Genomic DNA, 11795 nt, shown 5'->3' on the forward strand with positions numbered 1-11795 from the left:
GATGCTTACTCCCATTCTGACTCACTGCGTGTCCCTTCACTGGGCACGCCAATTTCCTAGTTGACATTTACTCAATTAGTTTCATTTATTCCCTTTCACACAGAAAACAACGGGCACTCAAAATAATAAGCTATCATAGAATAATTTACAAGGATAACCTATTTCACATTCATCCCACTTTCACATTACAAGAACTGAAATGATAAATAAGTAAACTGGAAATGATAATATACGACATCTCACGGAAACTTCGAGAACAATTACACATATATACGAACATACATACTTCCAATTACGCATTACATTTGTAATTCCTAAATTAATACAATTTGTTATAACTACACACTCGACAGAAGACAGGGGTGAATGGAGAATGGTTGTATATGGATGATGCGATGCATGAGGTGGAATGGGCGGGGGGAGGTAGTATGTGTGAGCAATATTTGACGCAGCCCGAGGGGATTTCTCCCCGTCTTCTTTTATGCAATGGGGGGGGCGCCGATTTAATGAAGCGGCCTTGCTGTGGATGTGCTGTGTATTGCGACACTGCTTCTGACCCAGGGCAGTGGAGAAGGATGCAGGGATGACCCGTCATCCAGGAGGTGCTAAGATGAGAGGGAGGGTGGAGGGGTGTGGAGTGTATTCAGGGATGGAATGGGTGGGAATGATTTTATGCCTTTTCCTTTTTGGCTACCTCCCTTGTAAGGGAAAGCCTTGGTATATGTATGTACACACTCGACATACAATACCCCTGCCTACGCGGCCCTGGGCCGTAGGGGCAAGCCGGAGGTAGACTAAGGCTTGGACGCACCTTCCGACAGGTCGGAGAACCGCCTGAGGGTAGAGGCGACCCCGAGGCTGGCCAGGGAGCTCCGTTACCTTCGTCAGCGGCCAGAAGGAGGCGAAGAAGGACAGCTATGGACTCCCGTCACCAAAGATAGAAAGCCCAAGGTAAGAGATTCTCTATAATATTTTCCGATATATCGGATTTTCCTATAATTTCCCTATATATCGGTTTTTCTAATAGTTTTTCCCGGATATATCAGATTTTCCTATATTTTTTTTCGATATATCGAATTTCTTATATGATTTTCTGATATATTGGATTTTCCTGTATGTTTTCCTTATATATCGGATTTTCCTATTTGTTTTCCGATATATCGAATTTTCCTATAGTTATTCCGATATATCGGATTTTCTAATATTCTGTCCGATATATAGATTTTTATTCTATGTTTTCCGATATATCGGATTTTCCTATATGCTTTCTGATATATAGGATTTCCTATAGATTTCCGATAAATGGAATTTTCTTATATGTTTTCACGATATATCGGATTTTCCTGCATGCTTTGCGAGACATCTAATTGTATAAAAATATTTTCTGACATTTTCCGATATATCGATTTTTCTTGTTAATTGGATTTCCCTATATGTTTTCAGATATGAGATTATTTAATATTTTTCTATAAATATAATTGTCCGATATATCGGATTCCTATAGAAATTCCGTTATATCGGATTTTCCTATGAATATGATTTTCCTATACGTTTTCCGATCCAAAGTTTCAGAAAAAAACGATAAATAGGATTCCCGATTTTTTCCGAAAGAATCACTCAGAACATATTTTCCGATCAAATCTGATAAATTTTATTTCCACTAAAAAAAATTCTAGTATATGTCTAATTTTCTGATAAATCTGATTTCCCTATAATCAGGTTTTCTTTTATATCCGATTTTCCAATTTAATTTTTCCGATAAATCAGATTTTCCTTTAAATCATATTTTTCTATGATTAAAAATTTCTAATCAAACTATTTTTCCTATAAATCCTATTTTCCGATAAATTTGCTCATTAGGCTGCGTTTCCACCGAGCGCGTCTGGGCCGATTCTCGCCAAATGCTGTGAATTCGAATAGCTGGAAGAAGACTTTGCTTGCAACATTCTAGACTTCCCTAAGAACATTTCAACAATCTCTAACATTCGTAAAGGTTTAGCTCCTTTCATTTCGCCATCAATACGTGACGCAAAGCCGATTTGACATTTGAAGATTGAAAAAACGAAAGATTGTAACCGAAGTCGTTTCTACCCAAACGAACTCACAGCATTTGGCGAGAATCGGCCCAGACGCGCTCGGTGGAAACGCAGCCTAAAGAGCAATTGGCGCGTGGGCGAGGGCGCTCGCTAAGTGCTGTAAGCACACATACATAAAGGAAGCTTTGTTATAAGTATGAAAGGGGTCCTTGTAGTGGGAGGCTGCCCACAGTACACGACCCTTGCACTAGTTCACATCAGTCCTATGCCCAGTACACTATACCACACCTACAAATCAGAGTTTCCTGTAAATCCGATATATCGGACGAAGCACCAGGACTAAAACTAATAAGAACGGAGGATGTGAGGAAATTGTAGAACAAAAAGAAAATACGAAGACAGGAGGAATAGAATAAAAATTAAATTAATAATGCTCTTATCCTTGGGAGTAACAACGCCACACCGCAGGAGGGGAAAGATAACTTCAACGTATAAAATGAAATAATAAAAACGGTGCGTTACTTTGATCCGTAGGGGTGCGTAACATCACCCACCCCAAGGCCCTGGTTCGCCTTTGCAAAAAAAAAATTACTTCGGCGTGATCTTCGTCAGGAGGAGGAACCTCAGGACCCGGAGGAGGAGCTGAAGGACCTGGTGGTGCAACGAGAGCGTCTGGCGCTCGTGCTGGACGAGCTGAAGGCCTGGATCTCCTCTCTCAGGGGCGCGTTGAAGCAGTGCAGGGGCAAGGTGAGTGGGTCAAGTTCCTCCCATGAGGAACTGCCTGAAGAAGGGCAGGTTCCTCGTAGTAGTAATTCGTCATAATTGAATTTGACAAATATATATATATATACTTATTAATTTATTTTCTCTGTTTATTCATTTGTTTGAATTATTATTTGATTTGTTTTTATTTTGTTTATTAGTTTATTTTTCTTTTTTATATATTTTCATTTATATCAACTTATTTTTCTTTTTTATGTATTTTTTTATCTATATGGTGACTTTTCTGGTCGATTATTATTATTATTATTATTATTATTATTATTATTATTATTATTATTATCTATCATTTTCCTCCTAATTCGATTCCCCAACGACGACGACGCAGTGGCCACAGGAAATGACGTCACTCTACACGGCGGCCATTACGGACGAGGAGAAAATGGCGGCCGCCTTCAGGTCCGACGGAGAAGTGAGAAAAAGCGTTGAAGAGTGCCTAGAGCTCTTCTCCCGCCTCGAACACCTGACCAGCCAAGGCGTAGTGCTGACGGCGTCGTCGGCGTAATAAGCTCACGCTTTTGTACTCACTAGCGCCCTTGGTACAGCCACGGAAATCCAGTGCTGATATTTGTCAGGGGTGCCAACCTTTCGAAACAAGGGTTAGTCACCACGTCCATTGGTGTGGCTCTCGTTTTCGTTTCGATAAGGTTGGCAGCCCTAACTGCAAAGGGTCACGGGTGATGACGAATGACAGCCTTGCATTTATCAATATGGTTCTTGTTCTCTTTTCAAAGATATTGGTAGCCCTGTCTTCAGATATGTAAATGGATTGTAAATATCATGGGGTCTATCCTTCTTTTGAATGAAATAATTTGGTGACACCGTCACAATTGAATGCGCCATACTTATGACGTGTTCATATCAACCCCGCAACTCTGAGCTGGGTTCCCGGATGTCGTCTGCCAAGTGATGGAATGTCGAGATGTTAGAATAATCTCTGAAAAGGATAATGTTATTGTTTTTCATTTACGAATTTGCCAGGATGTTTCTATTGTCTGAGTTTTATTTATTTTGATACAGGTATAATTATCTGGATCTTAGTTATCGACAACAAAATGCTTTAGTTCAATGTAATGATGGAATGGGCGACTCAATATACTCATATTCGATCAGATGCACCATTTGCGAAAGATCTAACATGAAGATCTGGATATTAAAAAATATAATAATTAACTTGGTTCACATCGACAAGCTACATTGGTCGGGAACGAGCCACTGAGAAAGAGGAAGTATATGAATGAATTAATCATTTGTCTTTATCTATTCGGTTCATGTATCTATTTCTTTGTGAATTTATGATCTATTTATCATTATTATGTTGTTTTTTTGTATTCAGTCGAATTCAATACACCTATCTAGCCTAGAGCATTTTTTAACAGATATACTCGATAGTTAATATGGCCTTTACAAAGGAACTGACAATTATTCATTATTGTTCTCTTTTTCTGTATGCATTATGTTGCTTCTGTTACCTGATTAAATCTAATTACTCGGCTAGGCTTGTATCAGTTATCAATGACACACACATACATTACAAAGGATTACAAAGGCGAAGCATGTCGACAGGAGAATTATTGGTCCATATCTAGGTTGGATGCGAAAAAAATCATAATAATGATAAACAAATAAATGAACAAATAAGAACTATAATAATGTAAGTAATAAATTAAATCCACAAATAAATGTATAGGTATAGTCAAATAATAAACAAACAGGTAAACAGTAAATAATAATAAATTGACGTATAACTAATAATAAATGAGAATCAGACAAATAATAATAAATAAACGGACAAATGATAACAAAACAAATAATATAAAATAAATGATAGTCGTTACAGCATCTTGCTCAGTTGTTTATCTAAATGATTCTTAAAGCTTCGAACTGAACTATATTGCACTGCCTCTGCAGGAAGTTTATTGCATCTATTAACTACACGGTTGGCGAAGTTGTTTCTACCCACTTCCAAATTAAATCTATTTCCGGACAGTTTGAGACCATTGTTTCTTGTCTGATTTTCATTCAGTGTAAAAAATTTGTCACATTTGATGTTGTCAATCCCCTTTAGAACCTTAATTAAAGACCTATATCAAGTCACCTTTGAGTCTACGCTTTTTTAGAGAAAACAGATTCATATATTTTAGTCTATTTTCGTATGATTTGTATATGATATTTGGAATCGGTTTTGTGGCTCGCCATTGTACTTTGTCCAATCTGTCAATGTCTTTAATGAGATTCGGTGACCATACGGAAACCGCATATTCCAAATGCGGACGAACTAACGATTTATATAGCTTGTTAATGAGAGATGGACTTTTGAAGTCAAAAGATCGCGCAATCAGTCCTAGAATCTTATTTGCTTTCCCAGAGGCTGAAATACACTGCTTGGATGATTTGAGATCGTTACTGATAATTACGCCGAGATCCTTTTCACTATCCACTTTTGTTAACGAATTTCCAAATGTGTACATATGCTGTACAGTATTTTTTCTAATAGTATATCTTATAAGAGTACGAGAAAATTCTAGATCTCATTTACTATGAGTACATACATACATATACCAAGGGCTCTTTTCCCCCTTACACGGGGGGGGGGGGGGTAGCCAAAGAGAAAAAGGCATAGAAACCACTCCCACCCATTCCGTCCCCTACATACTCCATTCCCCTCTACCCTCTTATCTTGGCACCTCCCCCTGCATCCTGTCCACTGTTCTGGGCCAGAAGCAGTGCCGTAAGACACAGCACATCCACAGCAAGGCCGCTTCATAAATTCGGCGACCCCCCCCCCTCTCCGTCCCCTCATGCAGAAAAGGAGAAGACGGGGAGAAATCCCTTCGGGCTCCATCAATTTACTCCTAATACATAATCCTCCACCCACTCCCCGTCATGCATCACAGCATCATCCATATACCACCATTCTCCATTGACTCGTCTTCTGTCCTCTCCAGTCCTTCCTCAACAGACATTCCCCTTTTTCCCAATGCCTCTTTCACCCCATCCATCCATTTCATCCTAGGACGCCCCCTCATGTTCACTCCCTCCACATCTGCCTTCCACACCTCTTTTAATAGTCTTTCTTCACTCATTCTTTCCATGTGTCCAAACCATCCCAATACTCTTTCAACAACCCTATCTCCCAGCTCCCTTTCCACCCCTGTTCTCCTCCTCACCTCCTCATTTCTCACTCTATCTAGCCTAGTAACCCCTGTCATACTTCTCAGGCATTTCATCTCAAACTCCTACATTCTTCCTCTCTTATGTTCCATGTTTCTGCCCCATACAGTGCTGTCGGCACAATCACTCCTTCATGCAATCTCCTCTTAGCATCCATACCCAAGTGTCTATTTCTCATTATACTTTACACATTATATTCTCAAACTCTGTCACTAACTTCCTCAATCTCTCCTCTGATCCTACTACAAGCGCAGTGTCGTCAGCAAACAACAGCTGGCTCACCTCCCACTTTCCTCCATTTTCTTTAACCAACTCCAACCCCTGACTCACTACCCTTGCATTCACCTCTCGCACCACCCCATCCATGTAAAGATTGAACAGCCAGGGCGACATAACACATCCCTGACAAAGTCCCACCTTTACTTCAAACCATTCACTCTCTCCATTTCTAATCCTAACACAAGCTCTACTACTCTCGTAAAAACTCTTGACTGCTCTTAACAGTTTTCCTCCTATACCATATATATGCAGTACCTCCCACAGTGCCTTCCTGTCTACCCTGTCGTAAGCCTTTTCCAGATCCATAAAAGCCAAAAAACATCCTTACATTTTCGTATAGCTTTCTCACATATCTGTCTTACCACAAACATCTGATCTACACAAACCCTACCTGTCCTAAACCCACGCTGTTCCTCACCAATTACTCCCTCTGTTCCTCTCCTAATCCTCTCAATCAAGACCCTCCCATAAGCCTTCCCAACTATACTCAACAAGCTGATCCCTCTGAAACTACTACATTCACACTTGTCCCCGTTTCCCTTGTAAAGTGGAACTATACAGGCACTCCTCCAGTCCTCCGGCACTCTACCCTCTCTTTACAAACATTAAATAACCTCACTAGCCAGTCCACCATAACTGTATCTCCTTTCTTCAGACATTCTGCATGACATCCATCCAACCCAGGTGCCTTACCTGCTCTCATTTTCTTAACAGCTACTTTCACTTCGTCTTTCCCTATTTCTCCTCCATTTTCCTCACTCATCACTCTCATTTTGTTAGCGCTTCCCACTGCAACTACCCTTCCCTCCCTATCCTTCACATTTAGCAACTCCCTAAAATACTCTACCCACCTTCCTCTCACCGCCCTCTCTTCCATTATCATCTCTCCATCTGCACCTTTTACCTTTTCTTCTCTACTTGATTCGCCTCCTCTTCCTCTTTTAATTTCCTTCCAAAACATCTTTTTATCATTTTCAAAGTTTTCTGTCATACTCTTACCCCATTTCACATCTGCTCTCCTCTTTGCTTCCTTTATCTTATGCTTAACTTAACTTCTCTTTACTTTGTACCTTACATACGATTCCCTCGTCCTAAATTGTGGCCAATCTATGAATGCCTGCTTCTTCTCTTCTACACCTTTCTTTGCTTCCTCATCCCACCACTCACTACCCTTCCTTCTATTTCCTCCCGCCCTCCTTGTTCCACACACCATCTTTGCACACCTTATGACTCCCTCCTTGAACCATCCCCATTCCTCCTCCACTCCTAGTTCTACTCTATCCTTTACTCCCTCCCACTCCTCTCTCAGCTTCTTCTTATACTCATTCTCATGTTTTTCCTCATTTAAGCAGTTCACTCTAAGTACCTCCCTACCTTCTGCCCTTTTCCTCTTTCTCCACCTATTCTCCACTCTCAATTTACCTTCCACCAGGAAATGATCTGATATTCCCCAACTCTCTCCCCTTAGGACATGTACATCCTTAACTCTTCCTACCACACTCCTGGTCACCACTATATAGTCCATTAATGCTCTATCTAACCCCCTTCCATCCAACACCCTCTCACATATGCACCTATGCCTGACTTTCTTCCTAAACACTGTATTTGCTATCATCAACTCTCTTTCAAGACACATCTCCACCATCAATTCTCCACTACGATTTTTACCTGGAACTCCATACTTCCCAATCACTCTGTCTATTGGTTCATTTCCTACCGTAGCATTAACGTCTCCCAATACAACTACATTGACATTTCTTCCTAATCCCTCTATGCACTCATTTATATCTACCCAAAAAGCCTCCCTTTCCTCTATGATCTTCTCACTACCAGGCCCATACACACTTACAAAAACCCACATCTCCTTTCCCAGCTTCACCTTCATCCACATCAACCTTGATGAAACCTCCTTCCACTCCACTACACGCTTACTTATCTCTTCACTTGCTAGTATAGCCACTCCTTCTCTCCCTCGTCCACTCTTCACTCCTGAGTACCTCCCAGCTACACTCCCAAACTCACACTCGCCCCTCCCTGTCATTTTACTTTCACTCAAAGCCAGCACATCCATCTTTCTTCTCACAAACATACTGCCTATCTCTTCTCTTTTACTCTCATCTGTACCACATCCACGCACATTAAAAGACCCAAACCTTAAGGGCCCCATTCACGACAACGATTTTCAACCCCAACCCAGATTTCGAACATGGTCGGGGTTGGAGTTGTGGTTGGCGGCTTCGCCACTCACTGCAACAACCAATTGTCCAATTTTTCGCAGTTGATCCGCAGTTCTATTGTGATAAGATGTCTGATCTCGACTCTGACGATCTTTTTAATATTGCTGGTTTTTTAGAGGCAGATAGAAAGCGCAAAAACAAGCTATCCCATAATCAATTATTAGAGGAACTGAGACTAGAGCCTAAAGACTACATGAACTATTTAAGAATGGATGAATCCACATTTTTAGAACTTCTGTCCTTGGTAAACAGGATACGATGATGAGGAAGGCTATTACACCTCATGAACGTCTCGTATGTACATTACGATTCCTAGCAACATGGAGGTCATATGAAGACCTCAAATTTTCTTCATTCATATCGCCCCAAGCACTAGGAAGAATAATTCCTGAGACCTGTGATGCAATTGATAAGGTTCTTTTACGGTATATCTCAATGATCTCTCTTACCAAATCTTTACTGTACGCTTCCATTTTTTTAGTTAGGCAGCACAACTATAGCTACAAACGCACGGTACGAAATTTTGGGCGCAAGTGATAGATTTGGTTGTCCGCACCCATCCACCACTCCAACTCCATCACAGACATAAAGCTCCGCTCACAAAATATCAGGAAAATCTGAACGACTCCAACCCCAACCACGACCTGCAAATTGGGGTTGCGATGTAGGTTGTTGGAGCCCATCCACGAGATAATTTGGTCTGGGTTGGGGTTGGAAATCGTTGTCGTGAATGGGGCCCTTTACAGTTATTATTACTATTATTATTATCATCATTATTACTATTATTATTATTGTCATTATTACTATTACTATTTTCATTAATATTACTATTATTATTACTATTGCTATCATTATTATTACATTTATTATTATTGTTGTCATTATCACTGTTTTTATCATTATCATTACAATCGTTCTGAATGACCTCTAACCCGAACCATGTGCCAGGAGACGGGGATGGCCCCTTCGTTCACGATGACCTAAGAAAGGAAGGGACAACGAATGGGTGTATATATGCAGTGACACGGCTACCCCCCTGATAAGGGGGAAAGAGGCATTTTAGTACATATTATTATTCATGTATTTATCTATTTGTTTTTTATCTATTGTTTGTTGTTCATTTACTCATATGTTTATTATTTATTTATTTTTATTTATTTATCGATTTATAATTCATTTATCTATTATTTGTTTATTTATTTTATTTATTTATATGTTCATTATTTATTTATTTTCATTTATCTATTCATTATCTATTTATATATATATTCATATATGTTTATTTATCTAATTTATTTACTTATTTATCCAATTATTTTTATTTATTTATTAATGTATCTATTTGTCAATTAAATTAATATCTATTTGTCAATTAAATTTATTTATTTAAATAAAAGGTCGAAGTCAATTCTCCACTCGGCCCAGTTCCTCATTAGTCTCTTAGAATTAATAAATGAAATAATAAATTATAAATAATAAATAATAACGTAAGGTTTCTATGCACTTTTTTGTTAGTAATATATATCTATATTAATCTATATTAATTTCGATCTATATTCTATACATTTTTGGTTTTGATTGATGTACATATATATCTTATGAATGCACTTTGTTTTATTAAATTCATTTTGTTTAATTTTATTTATTTACTTATTTACATATTGTGTTGTATGTGTTTTAATTTCTATTTATCTATTTAGCTTTTGTTTATTAATCTTATTTATATATATATATTTTATTTTTTTATTGTTTATTTATCATTATTATTATTATTATTATCATTATTATTATTATTATTTATAATCTCAAGAGAGAAAAACACCTTTACGGGTTTTTGGGGAAAAATATCGACTGTATTTTTGTTATGTGTGAAGGAAGTCCATGTGTGGAAATTTTGACGGTGTTTCTGTCCCGTTTGAAGGTATTCAGTATGTTTTATTTAGTTATTTATTCTTTTTTTTTTTTTTACCCTCACACTGCCGTATTCTTGCGCATTGTTACATGATTTTTTTTTTTAGCTTAGGGTAAAATCATAATCATTACTTCATTTAGTTTTTGTCCTGCCAAAACGATGTTTACTATCTAATTGATATAGTAAAAAAAAATGTCATGCTTATGCATACTGTTGTTTTGGAGAAATAATGCGAAATATTGGAATAATTTGAGTGAAAATGGGCTATTGGCAACTCGACGGCAGTGCTGGAATATGATTGGCTAAATTATGTCGTCCTACTAAATTTAGATCTTGACTAATTTCGAGGGGAATATGCCGCTGAAAAACAAACATCCCTGATTTGAATAATGAATATATATATGTATATATATATATATATATATATGTATATATATATATATATATATATATATATATATATATATATATATATATATATATGAACCCTATCCTCCCGAAATAATGATAAATTGTGAAAATGAAACGTCAGGACCCGATACACTCATGAATAAAAATTCATATAAATACCTTTCCATCAAATAAACTATTTCCCTATGATACGTTATGATACTGGAGAACACGACAAAGAAATAATAATGGAATATTAGACGGAAAAGTAAAGAGAGAGGAAACGAAACGAAAGGAGGGTCGGCTTTCAGCGACTACAACACTATCCCTCTATCCTTGGATACAGTAGCCTACCTACCATCTGGAGAGAGAGAAAACGCATCTGTCTCTCTAGCACACATGTCAACGACAAAGGATTGGAGATAAGCTAAAGAGATGCTAGATGGTGACATACAGATTCATGAATTAATTTTACATTTTCAAATTATAAATATAAAGAAATACACCTTTAGAGTAGATCATTTCTAATACAATAAGAATTAGTAAAAGGTGAAAATGATAACTTCCAATACAGTAATAACTACTGCCATCCCTTTCTAGTGGTGGTATGAATTACAATTCATAACAATGCAAATAACATACTACATTATATCATGAAGGAAATAATACAGACAAACGAGAAATTAACCATTTTCAATGCATCAAAACTGAATAAATGAGTGAAAACTAGAATGAAAATATGATAATAGACCAAACAAATAATTTTCATCATAGTGATAACTCCTTTAGACCTTTTCATTTAGACCATAAGATCATATAGCAAGTGGACAGCAGGAATATATAATTCTTCATAGATAATGCGGAATGAGATGAGAAAGGAAAGAGAAGTGAAGGGAGAGGATAGTAAAGGGGTGAGGAGAGGAAAGTAAAGGAAGGACAGGAGTAAATGTCTGAAGAAAAGAGAAATGCAACAATAGATTTTGGAAG

At 37.8% G+C, this 11795-nt stretch overlaps 2 protein-coding genes across 3 annotated transcripts in view; both read left to right on the forward strand.

The window, feature by feature from the left end:
• The window catches only part of LOC143030782 (uncharacterized), a 2598-nt gene extending 2234 nt beyond the window's left edge, over positions 1 to 364 (forward strand). Inside the window, exon 2 of the mRNA XM_076193999.1 lies at positions 1 to 364. This exon is cut by the window's left edge and continues 1182 nt beyond it. The gene's annotated coding sequence lies outside the window, so the exon portion shown is untranslated.
• Positions 1 to 5374, forward strand: part of LOC143030783 (uncharacterized) — a 35034-nt gene extending 29660 nt beyond the window's left edge. The window contains exons 5-7 of one of the 2 annotated variants that reach the window (XM_076194001.1): positions 822 to 951; positions 2652 to 2783; positions 3145 to 5374. In XM_076194001.1, the coding sequence (XP_076050116.1) occupies positions 822 to 951; positions 2652 to 2783; positions 3145 to 3321 (439 nt within the window). In that variant the 3' untranslated portion in view covers positions 3322 to 5374. Of the gene's footprint in view, positions 1 to 821; positions 952 to 2648; positions 2784 to 3144 lie in introns of both variants that reach the window. The other variant, XM_076194000.1, reaches the window with a different exon arrangement.
• Positions 5375 to 11795: the final 6421 nt, after the last annotated feature.

Source organism: Oratosquilla oratoria, chromosome 12, assembly GCF_046742065.1.
Source record: "Oratosquilla oratoria isolate Oo_2021 chromosome 12, ASM4674206v1, whole genome shotgun sequence".
Lineage (NCBI taxonomy): Eukaryota > Metazoa > Arthropoda > Malacostraca > Stomatopoda > Squillidae > Oratosquilla > Oratosquilla oratoria.